The sequence below is a fragment of the Danio rerio genome, chromosome 2, assembly GCF_049306965.1.
Source record: "Danio rerio strain Tuebingen ecotype United States chromosome 2, GRCz12tu, whole genome shotgun sequence".
NCBI classification, from domain to species: Eukaryota; Metazoa; Chordata; class Actinopteri; order Cypriniformes; family Danionidae; genus Danio; species Danio rerio.
This window is the reverse complement of record NC_133177.1, coordinates 23966534-23988395: the sequence shown is the minus strand read 5'-3', so window position 1 is coordinate 23988395 and position 21862 is coordinate 23966534. Positions and strand designations below refer to the sequence as shown.

General features: G+C 34.2%; 1 protein-coding gene across 3 annotated transcripts in view; it reads left to right on the top strand.

Moving 5' to 3' along the window:
- LOC141378042 (nucleoprotein TPR-like) overlaps positions 1-21862 on the top strand; it is an 84605-nt gene that overhangs the window by 14529 nt on the left and 48214 nt on the right. For 2 of the 3 annotated variants that reach the window (XM_073924918.1, XM_073924908.1), the window contains 6 exons: positions 1116-1265; positions 3392-3482; positions 4196-4383; positions 5633-5704; positions 5793-5884; positions 5971-6080. In XM_073924918.1, the coding sequence (XP_073781019.1) occupies positions 6075-6080 (6 nt within the window). In that variant the 5' untranslated portion in view covers positions 1116-1265; positions 3392-3482; positions 4196-4383; ... (1 more) ...; positions 5793-5884; positions 5971-6074. The remainder of the gene's footprint in view (positions 1-1115; positions 1266-3391; positions 3483-4195; positions 4384-5632; positions 5705-5792; positions 5885-5970; positions 6081-21862) is intronic. The other variant, XM_073924913.1, reaches the window with a different exon arrangement.

Here is a 21862-nt window from a genome sequence, read left to right as displayed (position 1 = left end):
GATTCAGCAAAATTAACGTTAAAGTGAGCTGCATTCATCTGACAGCTCCATTTGCGATAGCACCCTCCCAATGAATATTGGATGAGACGAAGTGACCAAGCATCCAGCCCGAAATATACAATCTCCGAGTGAAGCAATGAAGCTCCGAGTGATTTTACAAGAGAGAAGTTAAAGGTCTACAAGTCTTTGGATGCCAACAATGCTGTTCTTTGAGGTCATGTGCAATAAATATTGCTCCATGATGACCAGATTCAAGAACTAAACACCAAGATTCCGCCTAGCTAAAGACAAGGAAACAAGACTGAGCTAACGTTATACAAGCCCTGGGTAATTAATCACCGACACGCAAAACGACTGCAGTCTGACAGTGAACTTCACCTGTACGGCAGGGTATGTGAACCTACACATAAAGGTAAAGTTGGTTTTATGTTCGCACATTCAGACTTTCTCCTCTTAATAATATAATTTCATAAAAATATTATTTGCAAACTCTAAATAGCGAAATCATATTAGCAACAGCCAATGACTATCAAAGTACAACATTATTCACAGTCAAATAAACAATGCTAAGGTTGTTTTCAAGTCACACTTGCAGGTTATTTCAGACAGAATATTCAAAGTGCCGTGGTAAACAATTTAGGGAGTTTGTTACAAGTTGTCACTGAATGAATGTGTGAATATAAAACTAAGTTTACCTTAATAAACGTAACCTTCACGTTTCATTCTTAGCATTCAGCGTCAGCAATTTAATTAACCATATGTAACTGTTTTTGCTGAAATAATTTCTGCAATTAAAAACGAGTGATGTGTATGATTCAGCATGGCGTGAACTGTCCTGATATGACATGAGAACTGCAGTCTAGCATTTCTAATTAGCTCCTCACTTCATTCAGCTCCCATTTAGCCAAAGACGTCTGCAGTCGGTATTAAAGCAGAGTGTGGTGTATGGTAAAAGTTAAGTTTTCTATTTTTGGACTCGAATTCGGCATCCTACCGCAAAACACGTTATCTTTCCCATTGCAGCCTGTCTGTTTTCTGCAACTGGGGACCCGTATGACGTCATGTGTGACGTAGGTTGGTAATTGGTCTATTATTAACCTTTCTTCTGTCTACAGTATGAAGATGATGATGAGGATGAGGACGATGATGCAGAAGATGAGGATGATGAAGATGGGGATGGAGGAATGGCTGAAGCAGCAGAGGAGAGTAATGAAGGCAGTGGGAGTGCAGATGCCAATGAGGCTTATGAGGGGGATGAGGCAGAGGTGACTTCATTTTTAACATTCTAGGCCAGGGATTGCCAACTTTATTTTTAGCCCAATATCTTTAACCCCGGGTCTACCCATCAAAAAAAAAAAATAAAATGCTTGACACAAATAAAGCCACATTCTTTTATTTGAATTTCCAGCTTAAGAACATTTTTGAACTATGTAAAAGCACTAGTTTAACCTACTTATAACTTTTTAATTGATGCAACCAAGAAAATCTGAGGATCCACCTGGATTACATTTGGAGGGGTGGGAATTTGGGTGACAATGCACTGTTACTTTAGCAATAATCAGATCATATAAGGCGGCTTTAAACTGATAAAAACAGATTGATAAACAATTTGTAATGACACTTCTGTACGAAGCCTACTACATTAGTATTTTATAAATGAGCTGTAATACAATTCTACTACCGGTAATAACAACTTGGGGCCCCCAACAATAATAACTAAAGCTGCAAGCAGCATTGAGGGGCCCAAGCCTCTGTGGCTTTAGGAACAGTACACTGCAGGCATAAACATTTAACCTGCCAGTAATCAATGTTTGTAAGCAACCACAAATTATTTATGTTTAAAGTTTTAAGAGCTTTTGAGCATGTTAAGGGCCCCCAAAATTCCCAAAACCTAAATAAAAAAAATATTTATCTTTAGAACAACAGGGACGTATGCCCTTTGGGCTTGGGCCCTGAATATACTACCACATCATAAAATAATTTAGCAATTATATGCGGTTTTATAAATGTTTTGCAGCATCAATTCACAAAGTTATAAGAAGTCAAACTGCTGAATGCAGCTAAGTTTTATTATGGGAGCTTTTAGCTCAATCTCACTGAACGTGTTTCAGTTTGATGGCTGCCTTTTTTGTTTACTTTAAGCAGTGAGAGTTTTACATGCTGCTGATGTGGCTTGCATTTAAGCTGTTTAATAAAAAAATATATATGTTTTTTTTTCTCAACCCAATGCCCTGTACGTGTGTAAAATATGAGCGTGTTGCAATGCAAGCTGTTCCCTATTAGTACATACATTTCTTATATTAATTCTTCAGTCATATTCAGGATCCACTGGTAGAGTGATAAAGATTGGTGACAGGTTGGCAACCACTACATCAGGCCATGCAAACCAACAAAGATTGTTGCTATAATATTGTTTGCCAGTATGGGATACTAATTTACTACAGTATCTAGTAGAGCTGAATAGTTTATCGTCCAAACATTGCATCCCTGTTAATTCTAAATGAGCTGATTTTTAAATTGTGGTAACATTTTACTGGAAGGAGTGTTCATAAGACACACTTGAAACATTTACAGTCATAATATAACAAGCCATGTTTGTCATTAGGCATACTTGTCTATCCTCCTATTTTTCCCAGGATACCCATAAAGGTATTTCACCTACATTTTTAGTCTTTCTATGAATGGTGGCAATAAACATAAAATTCCTTATTTTCACACACCAATGTTGACATGCATGACGTTAAGTGTCATTTACTCAGTTGTGTCATTTTAAATGCAAAGGTAATATTATTTGAGATGTCCTTGACAAATGGACATATACCTGTTTTTGTCTTTATCATGACAGCTTGACATTACCAAGATAGCAAAGACTATCAGTGTCTTTGTCAACTTGATATTATCAAGACAGCATAAATTGTCATAAATCTGTCATAAACATGATTGCCATGAGGCTACTATAATTATCTCATTATTTTTATAACCGCATCATTAATATTTTTCTTGACCTCAACTACACTGGTACAAGTTTAATTGGTCATTAAAATAAAATATTTATTAAGCTGTTATAATGACCTCATGACAATCATGTTTATGACCGATTTATGACAAATTATGTTGCCATGGTAATGCCAAGACATAGGTTGTGATGTATTTGTTTTTGTAAAGTTGATATGACAAAAACAATGTAATCTAAACCTAAGTGAATGGCACATAATGATAGTTGTCATAAGAATGCATAAAATCTTTTTCCTATTTATGGCGCTTATGAAGACCCACTTTAAGTGAAGTGTTACTAAAGTGCTAGCTATCGATTTTAAGATTGAAAAGAAAAAAAAAACTGTTGACTGTTTCTTGACTTTTTTTATGTTCTTTGGTGGTTATGGTTTTTTAGCAGGGTGCCGGGGAAGCTGATCCAAGTGTTCACAATGAAGAGAGTCAAGAGGCATCTGATTCAACCCAAAAGCAACCAGACTCTCAGAGCAGTGAGGATTCTTTTCTCTCTCATGCTTACTGATTAAAGGAGACATATTTCATTAACATCTAAATCTTTTTCTTCAATTCTACATTAAAATGGGAACTGATTTGGTGCCTGACCTTTTGGATTGTGGTGGCTGATAGCACATATAATTACAAAGTTTTTTTTAAAATTGTATTTATCATATAATGAACACACGTTAATAAATAACTTTTGATTGTTTTGTTTGTTAAAATAAGAGAATATTTGGCCAGGATTCAACTACAGTGGTCCCTCATTTTTGTGGGAGTTATGTTCTAAAAATAACCTGCAATAGGCAAAATCCGCTACATTTTTTAATTCAACATTAAAATGGGAAAAATATTTTTTAAATGAGATTTTTGAGCAGATGCTAAAAACAACACATGCATGCTTGAGTCATAAATAAAATCATTCCATTCATTCACACCAACAGAACACACTTTATACTTGTATTAGTCTTAACATTCACAGACAATAGTCCACCTAGTCCACATGGCAATTTGATTGGCTGTACAGCAACACTTTTAATTCATTTCAATCTCAAGCAATTCTGACATTATTTAGTCCAGCCTTCCATTATGAAAAAAATATGTATGCAGTAAAGACTAGATCGTATACAATATGACCACTTTCTACATAACTGACAGGTCATTGTCTCTATGAATACTGAATGAGTAACTTTTCTCTCTGTGTTTTCAGGTGAAGCTAGTGTCAGCACCCTGGAGGCCTTCCCTCTTGAGCCTGTAAGAGAGCACCCGCCGCTGCCCAGCACTACCACCACCTCCCTCGCCCCGCGTCTGCCCCAATCCCCCCGCAGACCACATCACACCCCTCCACCTCGTCTTAATATCCACCCTGTCCCTGAACTTGGACCTCCTATCATGCAGGTATGAACTACACAACGTGTCTGATGCTAAACCCGTCACATGCTGGGTTGTTTATCATTTAATTTTTGTACAATACTGGTGCCCAATCTGTACTTTAAAAATGAGCCAGCGCTTGAAGCAATTTAAGCATTTTGGATGGCATATTTATTTATTGATAACAATATATTAAACGTTTTCAGTGTAAATTTACAAATATAAGTAAATTTACATTAATAAAAAATAAAATCTTGGCCAGCTAATCCAGTAGATTAACGAGAATAAAAAAATCTATTAATTGCACAGTAGTCTGTTTCTGTGGGGTGCTACAATCCAGGGTAGTAAGGGGTTTAAACACAGTTGTGTGGCAACAGTGTATGAAAATAGCCATTTTCTAATGGTAAAAAATTATTCATTCTAATCACCCTTGATTTACTCCAGAAACACTTTGATTGACATTTTCCCTTTGTTTACATGTAATTGTAGGGGGAAGTTCCATCTATTAGTGACGACCTCTTCCTCATTAGCATAGAGAGCCCTGAATGAGAAGCAAATGTCTACCATTAGATCTTTTTTGCACTGTAGCTACTGAAGAATAGGGATGCGCTGAGACCATTTTTTTGTTTTAAAACCGATCCGATGTCAATATCAAAGTTCTGAGTATTTACCGATACAGATCCAATCCCGATACTGTGCCATTTTTTTTACTCAATACACTTACTATAGTTCTGGTGATAAACTCAAAAAATGTATCTTCTTTAGTAATTATTAGAAATCATTACAAATTAGGGGTAAATTGGGAGAAAAAATATAGAGGACGGGCCGTTTGAGGAGAAGGTTCTTTTTCAACATATTTCTAAATATAATAGTTTTATTAACTAATTTCTAGTAACTGATCTCTTTTACCTTTGCCATGATGGCAGTACATAATATTTTACTAGATATTTTTCAAGATTCTAATATTCAGCTTAAAGTCATATTTAAAGGCTTTACTAGGCAAGTCGGAGTCATTAGGCAGCTCATTGTATATCGATATTTTGTTTTGTGGGCAATAGAAAAATATTGCTTATGGGGGCTAATAATATTGACCTTACAATGGTTTCAAATTTAAAAACAAATACTGCTTTTATCCTAACTGAAATTAAATAAGAAATTTCTCCAGAAGAAAAAAATATTATAGGAAATACTGAAGAAGCAAAAAATTCTAATTAATTCTAACTACATAATTTACATTCCACCAATTTTCTGATCACACTATTATCATATTCCACAGAGGCAGTCTGGACAGAGCAGACGACCATCAATGAGTCGCGCACCGCAGCTTACGCCCGGTATTGGAAGCATGGTGAGCAAACTTATGCATTAGCCTCTATAAACATCCTTCACATTGAGTGAGTGAGTGCTTTCAACCACAAATGTTTTGCTTTTCATAGCAACACTTCTTCGATGACGATGACAGAATGGTTCCCAACACTCCCACTCTTGTGGTGCCACACCGCACAGATGGCTTTGCGGAGGCCATTCAGTGAGTCACCGCAGCCGTTCAGCCTTTTATTAAATGAAGCGATACATCAATAAACATCAGATATATGATGCATCTCTCTGTCTCAGTTCCCCTCAGGTGGCTGGAGTTCCTCGCTTCCGTTTCGGCCCCCCAGAGGACATGATGCCTCAGGCCAGCTCTTCTCATTCTGACCTGAGCCATCTGGCCACACATGGAGGTGAGCTCAGACACGCTAGCTATGTTTTCAAAGATGTGAATAAGATTTATGTACAAAACAGGAATATCACATAAAACATTTGTAAATAAAGTACAATCTTCTTCCAACAAATCAAAAAGAACAAATTAGTCACTCAAAAAAACACTCTTTTTAAATGTTTCAAACAAAACTTAAGGACAATCATAGAAAAACATGAGCATTTATAGCAAATAAACAAATGTAAATATTATTCCGCTTGCTTTTTGAGCATTGTTGAGAGTGTTCTTACATCCCTATGATTGGACATTATGTTCACACGCTCAACAGAGAGGGCTGCGATTGGCTCTAAAATTGGCAACACTGTATACCGATGAGTAACGTGGACAGTGAAGAATGCGTGGGAACAGTCTATATCCATGTAATAAAGTGCATTTTGTGCAGCTATCAAAGCTGATCCATATTAGATGCCTTAGAGAAAACTTGCTGTGCAGACACACTCATGTCAGGGTCCACAAGTGTCGGTTTAATAGCAATAGAGGAGAGGAAAAGTTACAGTACAAACATGCCAGCAGTTCAAATGTCCAAATTCTCCCTAGAAATAAAATAGTGTCTCCTGGTTCTACTGTGCTTCAGTGTCAGCAAACCACTGTACAGTAAACTCTCATGCAGTGAATTTTGCAGTTATCTGCTTTTTAGTTAGTTCGAGCATTTTAATTACTCGACCTCGCCTCGATCAATTGGTATTCTACATAGCGCATACGAGATAAATGTAGTCAGTACGTAATAACTGTTGATGATCTATTGATGAACCAATACCAAATTGTCCACGTCTGCATTGTGGTGCATCGAAAAAATGTATTAATTAATTAATTAATTTTGACACCCCTAGTGTATATTGTAGAGTAGAAACTAAATGTATCAGAACTAAGAAATGCTGCACTACTTGACCTTTTGGATAGTGGTGACTGATAGCACATATATAAAAAAGTATAATTCAAATTATATTTTGAATACTTTTTATTATATACTGCACACATTTAATATAAATAACTTCTCATTGTTTCGTTTGTTGGAAAAGGACAATATTTGGCCAGGATTCAGCTACATTGGTCCCTCGTTATTCGCGAAAGTTACTTTCTAAAAATAACCTGCAATAGGCGAAATCTGCAAAGTTGTTTTTAAACAAATTATTGTTTTTAAAAATGATTATAGATGAACCTTTGTAGAGAAATAAGTCCAATATTATAGAATGAAACCAAAAGATCAAAACCATTTGATCTTCATTTATTTATTCAATAATGGCGCCCTAAAGCTGCGTAACTTCTACCTTTACCGTGTCCAAAAATTAGCATCTTCGTCTGCATTTTGGATGTTACCGTAGGTTTCTTTGACTGTGCAGAGCGTTTTGTCAACATTGTGGGGAGAAAACCTGCAAACATACAATACAGCACTTCAGAGTCACACTGATAGCGATCAAAGATTTCTGTAAATTTGGCAAGCTGAACACATTCTGTAATATACAGGCGACATGGCACAGGGGAGATTTATTGACAATGTTTTGTAGGAAAAAATACATTTATTTTTAATACTTTTGTGTCTTTATTTTTTATTAGAAAAATGTTTAGACTAACAACATATTAATCAATATTTTTCTGTTGTATAATAGCACATTTGACCTGAAACACTTCCTCTTTTTTACTGTGCTGCATACTTTTTAGTAGAACTGCTGACTTGTGGAAAAAGCAGAATAGGAATAAATTTAGGGTTGTTCCAGACTGCTGTCTGGACATGTCACAAGTTGTCATGATCTTTGTAGAAGTTGTGAAATATATTAAAGATGCACATAATTGTTCAGTTCTGGTATGCAGAGAAGGGTTGCAGAAAGAGGAAGTATGTCTAGGGGTTACAAAGAGCCAAGGGACTGCAGAATGACTGATAAGTGACGTTAAACCAAAACTCCACTTGTTAAGATCAGTTGTGTATATATGCTGGAGTCAGGAAATGTAAGTTAGTTGCGAACCTCTTGAATGTAATTCTTGTATTGCATTAGGGTAACGTAACCCAGAGCTCTGTCATCTAATTATTCATTTGTATCTAATAAATTACTAACATTTTTGGCATTGAAGAAAACCCTCTCCAGACCTTTTCTTATTGAACACGCATGTAATTGGCTAGATATTCCAACAGTCTACCGCCAGTCAGGACGCAGAACACAATGCACTAATCAGGCCGCAAAACACAATGCGCTGTAGAAAAAAAGCATGTCGAATTGCACAAAAAAAAATCCCAGAGACTGCGAAAAGTGAACCGCATCATAGCGAGGGATCACTGAATTTGAAAGTCTTACATCTGAGGGTTCAAAAACGAAAAATAACAAAAAAACTAAATGCTGAGAAAATCTTATTTTAAAAGCTGTCCAAAAGAAGTTCTTAGCAAAGTGCATTACTGTCGTCATGGAACATGATCTTTACTTTAAATTGTAACAAGTTTTGTCATAAAATATTTTTTATTATTTTTATTTGGTTATTGCTAAAAACATACTAGTGCTACATAAAAAATCTCACGTTTAATTAATTCTGCAAATGAGTGAAAATCAATCCTTAAATTCATTATTACCTTCTAGAACAGTCCTTTTCACAAACATTAGGTACTGCCTCCATAGCCAAAATAAAATGACTGAGTTTGCTTCTGTGTATAAATTGCCATTCTGAAGGGCAACTTGTTTTACTGTGGAGGGAAAAAAATTTCTTCTTCTGAATCTTCTGAATCTTCTTCTTCTGAATCTTCTTCTTCTGAATCTTCTTCTTCTTCTTCTTCTTCTTCTGAATCTTCTTCTTCTGAATCTTCTGAATCTTCTTCTTCTGAATCTTCTTCTTCTTCTGAATCTTCTTCTTCTGAATCTTCTTCTTCTTCTGAATCTTCTTCTTCTTCTGAATCTTCTTCTTCTTCTTCTTCTGAATCTTCTTCTTCTGAATCTTCTTCTGAATCTTCTTCTGAATCTTCTTCTGAATCTTCTTCTTCTTCTGAATCTTCTTCTTCTGAATCTTCTTCTTCTGAATCTTCTGAATCTTCTTCTGAATCTTCTTCTTCTTCTGAATCTTCTTCTGAATCTTCTTCTTCTGAATCTTCTTCTGAATCTTCTTTTGAATCTTCTTCTTCTGAATGTTCTTCTGAATCTTCTTCTTCTGAATCTTCTTCTTCTGAATCTTCTTCTTCTGAATCTTCTTCTGAATCTTCTTCTTCTTCTGAATCTTCTTCTGAATCTTCTTCTTCTGAATCTTCTTCTTCTGAATCTTCTGAATCTTCTTCTGAATCTTCTGAATCTTCTGAATCTTCTGAATCTTCTTCTGAATCTTCTGAATCTTCTTCTTCTGAATCTTCTTCTGAATCTTCTTCTGAATCTTCTTCTGAATCTTCTTCTTCTGAATCTTCTTCTTCTGAATCTTCTTCTGAATCTTCTTCTTCTGAATCTTCTTCTTCTGAATCTTCTTCTTCTTCTTCTTCTGAATCTTCTTCTGAATCTTCTTCTTCTGAATCTTCTTCTTCTTCTTCTGAATCTTCTTCTTCTGAATCTTCTTCTTCTGAATCTTCTGAATCTTCTTCTTCTGAATCTTCTGAATCTTCTTCTGAAAATTCTTCTTCTGAATCTTCTTCTGAATCTTCTTCTGAATCTTCTTCTGAATCTTCTTCTTCTTCTGAATCTTCTTCTGAATCTTCTTCTTCTGAATCTTCTTCTTCTGAATCTTTTTCTGAATCTTCTTCTTCTTCTTCTTCTGAATCTTCTTCTTCTGAATCTTCTTCTTCTGAATCTTCTTCTTCTGAATCTTCTGAATCTTCTTCTTCTGAATCTTCTGAATCTTCTTCTGAAAATTCTTCTTCTGAATCTTCTTCTGAATCTTCTTCTGAATCTTCTTCTGAATCTTCTTCTGAATCTTCTTCTTCTGAATCTTCTTCTTCTGAATCTTCTTCTGAATCTTCTTCTTCTGAATCTTCTTCTTCTGAATCTTCTTCTTCTGAATCTTCTTCTTCTTCTGAATCTTCTTCTTCTGAATCTTCTTCTGAATCTTCTTCTTCTTCCGAATCTTCTTTTTCTTCTTCTGAATCTTCTTCTTCTTCTTCTTCTGAATCTTCTTCTTCTGAATCTTCTTCTTCTTCTGAATCTTCTTCTTCTGAATCTTCTTCTTCTTCTGAATCTTCTTCTTCTGAATCTTCTTCTGAATCTTCTTCTTCTTCCGAATCTTCTTTTTCTTCTTCTGAATCTTCTTCTTCTTCTTCTTCTGAATCTTCTTCTTCTGAATCTTCTTCTTCTTCTGAATCTTCTTCTTCTTCTGAATCTTCTTCTTCTGAATCTTCTTCTTCTTCTGAATCTTCTTCTTCTGAATCTTCTTCTTCTTCTGAATCTTCTTCTTCTGAATCTTCTTCTGAATCTTCTTCTGAATCTTCTTCTGAATCTTCTTCTGAATCTTCTTCTGAATCTTCTTCTTCTGAATCTTCTTCTTCTGAATCTTCTTCTTCTGAATCTTCTTCTTCTGAATCTTCTTCTTCTTCTTCTGAATCTTCTTCTTCTTCTTCTGAATCTTCTTCTTCTGAATCTTCTTCTTCTGAATCTTCTTCTTCTTCTGAATCTTCTTCTTCTGAATCTTCTGAATCTTCTTCTTCTGAATCTTCTTCTTCTTCTGAATCTTCTTCTTCTGAATCTTCTTCTTCTGAATCTTCTTCTTCTTCTTCTTCTTCTTCTTCTTCTTCTGAATCTTCTTCTTCTGAATCTTCTGAATCTTCTTCTTCTGAATCTTCTTCTTCTGAATCTTCTTCTTCTGAATCTTCTTCTTCTGAATCTTCTTCTTCTTCTGAATCTTCTTCTTCTTCTGAATCTTCTTCTTCTTCTGAATCTTCTTCTTCTTCTGAATCTTCTTCTTCTGAATCTTCTTCTTCTGAATCTTCTGAATCTTCTTCTGAATCTTCTTCTTCTTCTGAATCTTCTTCTGAATCTTCTTCTTCTTCTTAATCTTCTTCTTCTTAATCTTCTTCTTCTTCTGAATCTTCTTCTGAATCTTCTTCTGAATCTTCTTCTTCTTCTTCTGAATCTTCTTCTTCTTCCGAATCTTCTTTTTCTTCTTCTGAATCTTCTTCTTCTTCTTCTTCTGAATCTTCTTCTTCTGAATCTTCTTCTTCTTCTGAATCTTCTTCTTCTTCTGAATCTTCTTCTTCTGAATCTTCTTCTTCTGAATCTTCTTCTTCTGAATCTTCTTCTGAATCTTCTTCTTCTGAATCTTCTTCTTCTGAATCTTCTTCTTCTTCTGAATCTTCTTCTTCTGAATCTTCTTCTGAATCTTCTTCTTCTGAATCTTCTTCTGAATCTTCTTCTTCTGAATCTTCTTCTTCTGAATCTTCTTCTTCTGAATCTTCTTCTTCTGAATCTTCTTCTTCTTCTTCTGAATCTTCTTCTGAATCTTCTAAATCTTCTTCTTCTGAATCTTCTTCTTCTGAATCTTCTTCTTCTGAATCTTCTTCTTCTTCTGAATCTTCTTCTGAATCTTCTTCTTCTTCTGAATCTTCTTCTTCTTCTGAATCTTCTTCTTCTTCTGAATCTTCTTCTTCTTCTGAATCTTCTTCTGAATCTTCTTAATCTTCTTCTTCTGAATCTTCTTCTTCTGAATCTTCTTCTTCTGAATCTTCTTCTTCTTCTGAATCTTCTTCTGAATCTTCTTCTTCTTCTGAATCTTCTTCTTCTTCTGAATCTTCTTCTTCTTCTGAATCTTCTTCTTCTTCTGAATCTTCTTCTGAATCTTCTTCTGAATCTTCTTCTGAATCTTCTTCTGAATCTTCTTCTTCTTCTGAATCTTCTTCTTCTGAATCTTCTTCTTCTTCTGAATCTTCTTCTTCTGAATCTTCTTCTTCTGAATCTTCTTCTGAATCTTCTTCTTCTTCTGAATCTTCTTCTTCTTCCGAATCTTCTTTTTCTTCTTCTGAATCTTCTTCTTCTTCTTCTTCTGAATCTTCTTCTTCTGAATCTTCTTCTTCTGAATCTTCTTCTTCTGAATCTTCTTCTTCTGAATCTTCTTCTGAATCTTCTTCTTCTGAATCTTCTTCTGAATCTTCTTCTGAATCTTCTTCTGAATCTTCTTCTGAATCTTCTTCTTAATCTTCTTCTGAATCTTCTTCTGAATCTTCTTCTGAATCTTCTTCTTCTTCTAAATCTTCTGAATCTTCTTCTGAATCTTCTGAATCTTCTTCTTCTTCTTCTTCTTCTTCTGAATCTTCTTCTTCTTCTGAATCTTCTTCTTCTGAATCTTCTTCTTCTGAATCTTCTTCTTCTGAATCTTCTTTTGAATCTTCTTCTTCTGAATCTTCTTCTTCTGAATCTTCTTCTTCTGAATCTTCTTCTTCTGAATCTTTTTTTTATTTTTTTTTTATTAAAGAGGTCAATCAAATACAATTACATACATAGAGACAAAAAATACAAATAAATAAAAAAATGCACAGAAATACACACAAAGACAAATAAACGCCAGGGTAACAAAAATAGGACTGATGAAATAAAGTTACATCTTAAAGAGACACAAAAGAAGAATATAAGGATACCGTTTTTGTTGCTTTTGGATGAAGAGAATGCTGGATAGTTTATTGGTCTAGGTCGATTTTGAATAGATCAAAAAAAGGTTTAGAGCCACTAAACTTCTGTTTGTGAATATGAAACTTGGCTAATAGAATACACAAATTAACTACATATACTTTTTCCATGTTTTCTTTAGAGTCATCAAACAATCCAAAGAATATAACTTTAAAAGAAAAGGAAAAGTCATTCATAATATAAGATTGAATAAAGATCAACAAATCTGACCAGAATCTCTCTGTGAAGGAACACTGCCAGAACAAATGAATAGAGTCTTCCTCTGAAGAGTGACAGAATGAGCAGTTTAAATCAATGTCAGGCTTATATTTCTGAAGACAGGCCTTAGTAGGATAACATTTGTGAATTAATTTAAATGTTACTTCTTTTACTTTATTTGTAATCAGATACTTGTGAGGCAAAGTCCATACTTTCTCCCATGGAATATTTTCAACAGTGTTGTTCCAATAAGGTATTACATAAGGGATTGTTATGATCTCTCTCTGAAAGAGGCCTCTAATTTTACAGTTATTTTTTTGTTGGTCTGCTGAAAAACACACACTTCCAACCATTGTGTCGATTAAATTCAGGGAGTGAGTGTGTGGCCATGGTAGTGTGACACCTTGCATTAGAATAAACACGCCAGAAGGGATAGAGTTTACAACAATGGCATATTCACTAGGAGTAGCAGGAATGTTAAACTTCTGCAAGAAGTCTGGATAGTTGTAAAGTCTGCCTTCTGAGTTAAAGAGCTGGCCAACTAAAAGAAAGTTGTTTTTAAACCAATTTTCAAAATAGAGTGATTTATTTTTGTAAAGAATGTCTTTATTATTCCATAAATAATATCTGTGTGGAGAAAAGTTATGCTTGTATATTAGAGACCAGGCCAAGAGCATCTGCTTATGAAAATTGGAGAGTTTGATCGGTATCTTCAAAACATTATAATTACAAAGTAAAAGAAAATTTAAACCACCAACTTTGGAGAAAATATAATTAGGGATAATATTCCAGAGTGAGTGGGGATTTTTAAGAAAGTTTTTGAGCCAATTAATTTTAAAGGTGTTGTTTAACGTAGTAAAATCTAGATAATTCAGTCCTCCTTGTTTTATGGGGTTCATTATTACTGATTTCTTAATTAGGTGAATTTTGTTTTTCCAGACAAATTTATTTAACATGCTATCAATCCTTTTTAATGTTTCTTTATTTACCTCCAAGGAAAGCGCTGCATAGGTCAGTCGAGACAACCCTTCAGCTTTAGAGAGTAAAATTCTTCCTCTTATTGATAAGTCTCTCTGCAGCCATGAGTTAAGTTTCTTTTGAGTTTTCAATATTAAAGGATCAAAATTGAGTTTGCATCTTGTTTTTTGGTCCTTATTTATTACAATTCCTAAGTATGTTATTTGATCTTTCACAGGGATGTTGCATATAATGGGAACATTACAGTTTTTAATTGCCATCAATTCACATTTTTTGATATTTAAATAAAGACCTGATGCTTTGGAAAAGGATTCAATCAGTTTTAAAGCAAAAGGGATTTGTGAAGCATCATTCAGGAATAAAGTAGTGTCGTCAGCCAGCTGGCTAATAATAATTTGTCTATCATCAATTGTGATACCTTGTAAATTACTACTAGAAATGTGGAGAGCTAAAAGTTGTGAGGCTAGTAAAAATAAATATGGAGATATAGGACATCCTTGTCTCACTCCTCGTGACAAGCTGAATCTTGGTGATGTTCCAAATTTTAATTTAATACAGCTATTATTGTTTTTATATAATGTGCGAATGGCTCTACAAAAATAATCACCAAAACCAAACTTATCAAGAGCTTTAAATATGAATTTGTGTTCGAGCGAATCAAAGGCTTTGTAGAAGTCTAGAAAAAGTAGGAAACTGTCATTAAGTATAAGATCTTCATAATCTAAAAGGTCTAGAACTAATCTGATGTTATTTGTAATATGACGTTTCTCCATGAAGCCTGATTGCGACTCATCAATAATCGAGTTAAGGACATCTTTAATTCTTCTTGCTAAAATAGAGGCTAAGATTTTGTAGTCATTATTTAAAAGGGTGATAGGCCTCCAGTTTTCTAGACATTCTTTATCTTTATTGGGTTTGGGGATCAAGGTGATGACCCCTTGTGTCATAGTTGGTGGAAGAGCCTCCAAATCAAAGCTTTCCTCAAACACTTTTAGTAAAAAAGGAGATAATTCCTTATCAAACATCTTATATAGTTCAGCGGTGAGACCATCACTGCCTGGACTTTTATTATTTTTTAAACTTTTGATTGCCTGAAGAATTTCTGATAGAGATAAATCACCCTCACATGCTTCTTTATCCTCTAATGAGATTACTTTGTTTTGATTAATAGATTCAAAAAATAAATTGGCTGAATTATCACAGTATTTTGATGTATACAAATTATTATAAAATTGGGAGCAAAAATGAGCTATCTCCCCAGGATTTTCAAGTAACTTATCGTTTGCTCTAAGTCGAACAATAGAAGCATTTAAGGCATTGGATCTCTCCATCCTGAAGAAATAAGCTGAGTTTTGTTCTCCTTCTTCCAGCCATGTTTTTCTGGATCTGACATAGGCTCCCTTAGCTTTAGTTTTATATAGCTCATCTAATTTATTCTGCAATTTTAAATATTCTGCATTTTGAGCATCTGTCAGTGATTTATTAAAAGAAAAATCTGAAAGTTGTGAAAGAATTTTGTCTTCATTTAATCTATTTTGCTTAGCTATGTCACCACCAAATTTTCTAAAGAATTTACCTAGTTCATATTTTAGGAGTTCCCAATTACGTCCATAAGCTTTTTGTGATTTGGCTTTTTCCCAGTAGATGTGAATCATCTCTTCAACCTGTTGCTTGGCCTTTTCATACTTAAGAAGAGAATTGTTTAATTTCCAAATTAGAGATTTATTATTATTAATTGTAGTACTTTGTGACAAATTAATAAAGATGTAAATGGCATTATGGTCAGACAGTGGACTATTGCTAATAGAAGTAGATATATTATTGTCTTTTAATGTTTTAGAAATCAACCAATAGTCAATTCTGGATTGTCTCGAGTGATCTTTGTTGCTCCAAGTGTACTGTATTATATCTGGATACATCTCTCTCCATATGTCGACTAAATCAAATTTATCTATAAGCGCTAGAAGATAGGAGCTTGGAGAAGCTGCTTTCCTTGGAGGGTATCTGTCTAGCATATTATTCATTACAATGTTAAAATCCCCACCTAATATTATAAAGGCTGTTGGATATTTTTTTATTGCTACGGAAAGTTTTTGATCTAACATGTTAAAAAAAGCGCAGTTGTCCGCAACAGAGTTGTATCCATATATGTTCACAATAATTACTATACATTGATTGACAACAATTATTATTAGCAAGAAGTGGCCTGAGGGATCAATATCAGTTTCCAGAACATTGCCATTGAAATTATACTTCATAATTGCTACTCCTGCAGAATGTTCTGACCCGTGTGACAGCCATATATCATTGCCCCATTGTGTCCTCCAAAATTTTGCATCTTTTGAGGTAGAGTGACTTTCCTGTAAAAAACAAAAATCTACTTTGTGTCTCTTAGAAAACAAAAATAAAGCTTTCCTTTTGATATTATTTTTTAAACCCCTGGCATTTAAAGAAAATAACGACAATGACATACAAATATAACAAGTAAACACTACCTAAAGAACTAGGTATAAGCTAAGATATGAATTAGAACAGAATAAACTTTTTTAGAGTAACAATAAAAAAAGCGATAGTTCGCTTGACTCTGCAACATGAGAAATGTAAGTATAAGGGCTTTTCAATTAAAGTCTTTTTCATATGCTTTACTTTTTCTTTTATATGTTCCTCCGTACAACCGGTAAAAAAAATAGTAATAAAAACAATAATTAAGTTTCGTTTATAGTAAATGAAGACTTCAAAAAATAAATGTTAAGTATTTAAGAATAATGTCTATAAACGAAAGTCTCAATAATTAAAAAATAAATGAAAAAAGGGAGAGAGGGGGAAAAAAAAGTTAAAGATCCCTCACTTGCGAGAGTGGTGACGACAACAAGTCCTTTAAATCTAAACTCAGTTCAAAAACACAGTTTATCCTTCCGTCTGAACAGGGATATATAAGTTAAAGAAAAAGAAAGAAAAAAGAAGCTTGCGCTCACCCGAAAAAAAAAAAATATATATATAAAAAAAGTGCCGTGGTGAAATGTTGATGAGGACAGCATCATTTATCCTGGCTGATCTTTTGCTGAAATCCTTTTGCCATCCACATATGCAAACGGTCCTCTGAAGCCTGCTCTCTTCCCCTCCTTTCTCGCTCGTTCGACAATTGGCCAAAGTTTATTTCTGGCCTCTTTGGTGCTTTGAGTTAGGTCTTCAAAAATCCGGATTTTCTTCTCTTTGAGGATGTCAGCGGTTCTGGCATCCCTCCAGATCTGATCTCGGACGTTGCGTGAGAGAAACTGCGCGATGATTCTAACTGCATTTTTTCAACTCGTTCCAAAACTTCCAGCAGGTGCGAGTTGGACACCGTTTGACTCTCCGACGCCCCTTTGTCAGTTGTTTTTGATTTTTTAGTCGGTGGATTAGGAGTTTCAGGTAAGGGAATTTTAATCGATGCATCATCCATCTTCTGAATCTTCTTCATCTGAATCTTCTTCTTCTGAATCTTCTGAATCTTCTTCTTCTTCTGAATCTTCTGAATCTTCTTCTTCTTCTTCTTCTGAATCTTCTTCTTCTTCTTCTGAATCTTCTTCTTCTGAATCTTCTTCTTCTTCTGAATCTTCTTCTTCTTCTGAATCTTCTTCTTCTGAATCTTCTTCTTCTTCTGAATCTTCTTCTGAATCTTCTTCTTCTGAATCTTCTTCTTCTGAATCTTCTTCTGAATCTTCTGAATCTTCTTCTTCTTCTTCTGAATCTTCTTCTGAATCTTCTTCTTCTGAATCTTCTTCTTCTGAATCTTCTTCTGAATCTTCTTCTTCTGAATCTTCTTCTTCTTCTTCTGAATCTTCTGAATCTTCTTCTGAATCTTCTTCTTCTGAATCTTCTTCTGAATCTTCTTCTTAATCTTCTTCTGAATCTTCTTCTGAATCTTCTTCTTCTTCTGAATCTTCTTCTTCTGAATCTTCTTCTTCTGAATCTACTTCTTCTGAATCTTCTGAATCTTCTGAATCTTCTTCTTCTTCTGAATCTTCTTCTTCTGAATCTTCTTCTTCTTCTGAATCTTCTTCTGAATCTTCTTCTGAATCTTCTTCTTCTGAATCTTCTTCTGAATCTTCTTCTTCTGAATCTTCTTCTTCTGAATCTTCTGAATCTTCTGAATCTTCTTCGTCTGAATCTTCTTCTGAATCTTCTTCTTCTGAATCTTCTTCTTCTTCTGAATCTTCTTCTTCTTCTGAATCTTCTTCTGAATCTTCTTCTTCTGAATCTTCTTCTTCTGAATCTTCTGAATCTTATTCTGAATCTTCTTCTGAATCTTCTTCTTCTTCTGAATCTTCTGAATCTTCTTCTTCTTCTGAATCTTCTTCTGAATCTTCTTCTGAATCTTCTTCTTCTGAATCTTCTTCTTCTGAATCTTCTTCTTCTTCTGAATCTTCTTCTTCTTCTGAATCTTCTTCTTCTGAATCTTCTTCTTCTGAATCTTCTTCTGAATCTTCTTCTTCTGAATCTTCTTCTTCTGAATCTTCTTCTTCTGAATCTTCTGAATCTTATTCTGAATCTTCTTCTGAATCTTCTTCTTCTTCTGAATCTTCTGAATCTTCTTCTTCTTCTGAATCTTCTTCTGAATCTTCTTCTGAATCTTCTTCTGAATCTTCTTCTGAATCTTCTTCTGAATCTTCTTCTTCTGAATCTTCTGAATCTTCTTCTTCTGAATCTTCTGAATCTTCTTCTGAATCTTCTTCTTCTTCTGAATCTTCTTCTGAATCTTCTTCTTCTGAATCTTCTTCTGAATCTTCTTCTTCTGAATCTTCTTCTTCTGAATCTTCTGAATCTTCTGAATCTTCTTCTTCTGAATCTTCGTCTGAATCTTCTTCTTCTTCTGAATCTTCTTCTGAATCTTCTTCTTCTGAATCTTCTTCTGAATCTTCTTCTTCTGAATCTTCTGAATCTTCTTCTTCTGAATCTTCTTCTTCTTCTGAATCTTCTTCTTCTTCTTCTTCTGAATCTTCTTCTTCTGAATCTTCTTCTTCTGAATCTTCTGAATCTTCTTCTTCTTCTGAATCTTCTTCTTCTGAATCTTCTTCTGAATCTTCTTCTGAATCTTCTTCTTCTGAATCTTCTTCTTCTTCTGAATCTTCTTCTTCTTCTTCTGAATCTTCTGAATCTTCTTCTGAATCTTCTGAATCTTCTTCTGAATCTTCTTCTTCTGAATCTTCTGAATCTTCTTCTGAATCTTCTTCTTCTGAATCTTCTGAATCTTCTTCTGAATCTTCTTCTTCTTCTGAATCTTCTTCTTCTGAATCTTCTTCTGAATCTTCTTCTTCTGAATCTTCTTCTGAATCTTCTTCTTCTGAATTTTCTTCTGAATCTTCTTCTGAATCTTCTTCTTCTGAATCTTCTTCTTCTGAATCTTCTTCTTCTTCTGAATCTTCTTCTTCTGAATCTTCTTCTGAATCTTCTTCTTCTGAATCTTCTTCTGAATCTTCTTCTTCTGAATCTTCTTCTTCTGAATCTTCTTCTTCTTCTTCTTCTTCTTCTGAATCTTCTTCTTCTGAATCTTCTTCTTCTGAATCTTCTTCTTCTGAATCTTCTTCTGATTCTTCTGAATCTTCTTCTTCTTCTTCTGAATCTTCTAAATCTTCTTCTTCTTCTGAATCTTCTAAATCTTCTTCTTCTGAATCTTCTTCTTCTGAATCTTCTTCTTCTGAATCTTCTTCTTCTTCTGAATCTTCTTCTTCTTCTGAATCTTCTTCTGAATCTTCTTCTTCTTCTGAATCTTCTTCTTCTTCTGAATCTTCTTCTTCTGAATCTTCTGAATCTTCTTCTGAATCTTCTTCTGAATCTTCTTCTTCTGAATCTTCTTCTGAATCTTCTTCTTCTGAATCTTCTTCTGAATCTTCTTCTTCTTCTGAATCTTCTTCTTCTGAATCTTCTTCTTCTGAATCTTCTTCTTCTGAATCTTCTTCTTCTTCCGAATCTTCTTTTTCTTCTTCTGAATCTTCTTCTTCTTCTGAATCTTCTTCTTCTGAATCTTCTTCTTCTTCTGAATCTTCTTCTTCTGAATCTTCTTCTTCTTCTGAATCTTCTTCTGAATCTTCTTCTGAATCTTCTTCTGAATCTTCTTCTGAATCTTCTTCTGAATCTTCTTCTGAATCTTCTTCTTCTGAATCTTCTTCTTCTGAATCTTCTTCTTCTGAATCTTCTTCTTCTTCTTCTGAATCTTCTTCTTCTTCTTCTGAATCTTCTTCTTCTGAATCTTCTTCTTCTGAATCTTCTTCTTCTGAATCTTCTTCTTCTTCTGAATCTTCTTCTTCTGAATCTTCTGAATCTTCTTCTTCTGAATCTTCTTCTTCTTCTGAATCTTCTTCTTCTGAATCTTCTTCTTCTGAATCTTCTTCTTCTGAATCTTCTTCTTCTTCTTCTTCTTCTTCTTCTTCTTCTTCTGAATCTTCTTCTTCTGAATCTTCTGAATCTTCTTCTTCTGAATCTTCTTCTTCTGAATCTTCTTCTTCTGAATCTTCTTCTTCTGAATCTTCTTCTTCTGAATCTTCTTCTTCTTCTGAATCTTCTTCTTCTTCTGAATCTTCTTCTTCTTCTGAATCTTCTTCTTCTTCTGAATCTTCTTCTTCTTCTGAATCTTCTTCTTCTTCTGAATCTTCTTCTTCTTCTGAATCTTCTTCTTCTGAATCTTCTTCTTCTGAATCTTCTTCTTCTGAATCTTCTGAATCTTCTTCTGAATCTTCTTCTTCTTCTGAATCTTCTTCTGAATCTTCTTCTTCTTCTTAATCTTCTTCTTCTTAATCTTCTTCTTCTTCTGAATCTTCTTCTGAATCTTCTTCTGAATCTTCTTCTTCTTCTTCTGAATCTTCTTCTTCTTCCGAATCTTCTTTTTCTTCTTCTGAATCTTCTTCTTCTTCTTCTTCTGAATCTTCTTCTTCTGAATCTTCTTCTTCTTCTGAATCTTCTTCTTCTTCTGAATCTTCTTCTTCTGAATCTTCTTCTTCTGAATCTTCTTCTTCTGAATTTTCTTCTGAATCTTCTTCTGAATCTTCTTCTTCTGAATCTTCTTCTTCTGAATCTTCTTCTTCTTCTGAATCTTCTTCTTCTGAATCTTCTTCTGAATCTTCTTCTTCTGAATCTTCTTCTGAATCTTCTTCTTCTGAATCTTCTTCTTCTGAATCTTCTTCTTCTGAATCTTCTTCTTCTGAATCTTCTTCTTCTTCTTCTGAATCTTCTTCTGAATCTTCTAAATCTTCTTCTTCTGAATCTTCTTCTTCTGAATCTTCTTCTTCTGAATCTTCTTCTTCTTCTGAATCTTCTTCTTCTTCTGAATCTTCTTCTGAATCTTCTTCTTCTTCTGAATCTTCTTCTTCTTCTGAATCTTCTTCTTCTTCTGAATCTTCTTCTTCTTCTGAATCTTCTTCTGAATCTTCTTCTGAATCTTCTTCTGAATCTTCTTCTTCTGAATCTTCTTCTGAATCTTCTTCTTCTTCTGAATCTTCTTCTTCTGAATCTTCTTCTTCTTCTGAATCTTCTTCTTCTGAATCTTCTTCTTCTGAATCTTCTTCTGAATCTTCTTCTTCTTCTGAATCTTCTTCTTCTTCCGAATCTTCTTTTTCTTCTTCTGAATCTTCTTCTTCTTCTTCTTCTGAATCTTCTTCTTCTGAATCTTCTTCTTCTGAATCTTCTTCTTCTGAATCTTCTTCTTCTGAATCTTCTTCTGAATCTTCTTCTTCTGAATCTTCTTCTGAATCTTCTTCTGAATCTTCTTCTGAATCTTCTTCTTAATCTTCTTCTGAATCTTCTTCTGAATCTTCTTCTGAATCTTCTTCTGAATCTTCTTCTTCTTCTAAATCTTCTGAATCTTCTTCTGAATCTTCTGAATCTTCTTCTTCTTCTTCTTCTTCTGAATCTTCTTCTTCTGAATCTTCTTCTTCTGAATCTTCTTCTTCTGAATCTTCTTCTTCTGAATCTTCTTTTGAATCTTCTTCTTCTGAATCTTCTTCTTCTGAATCTTCTTCTT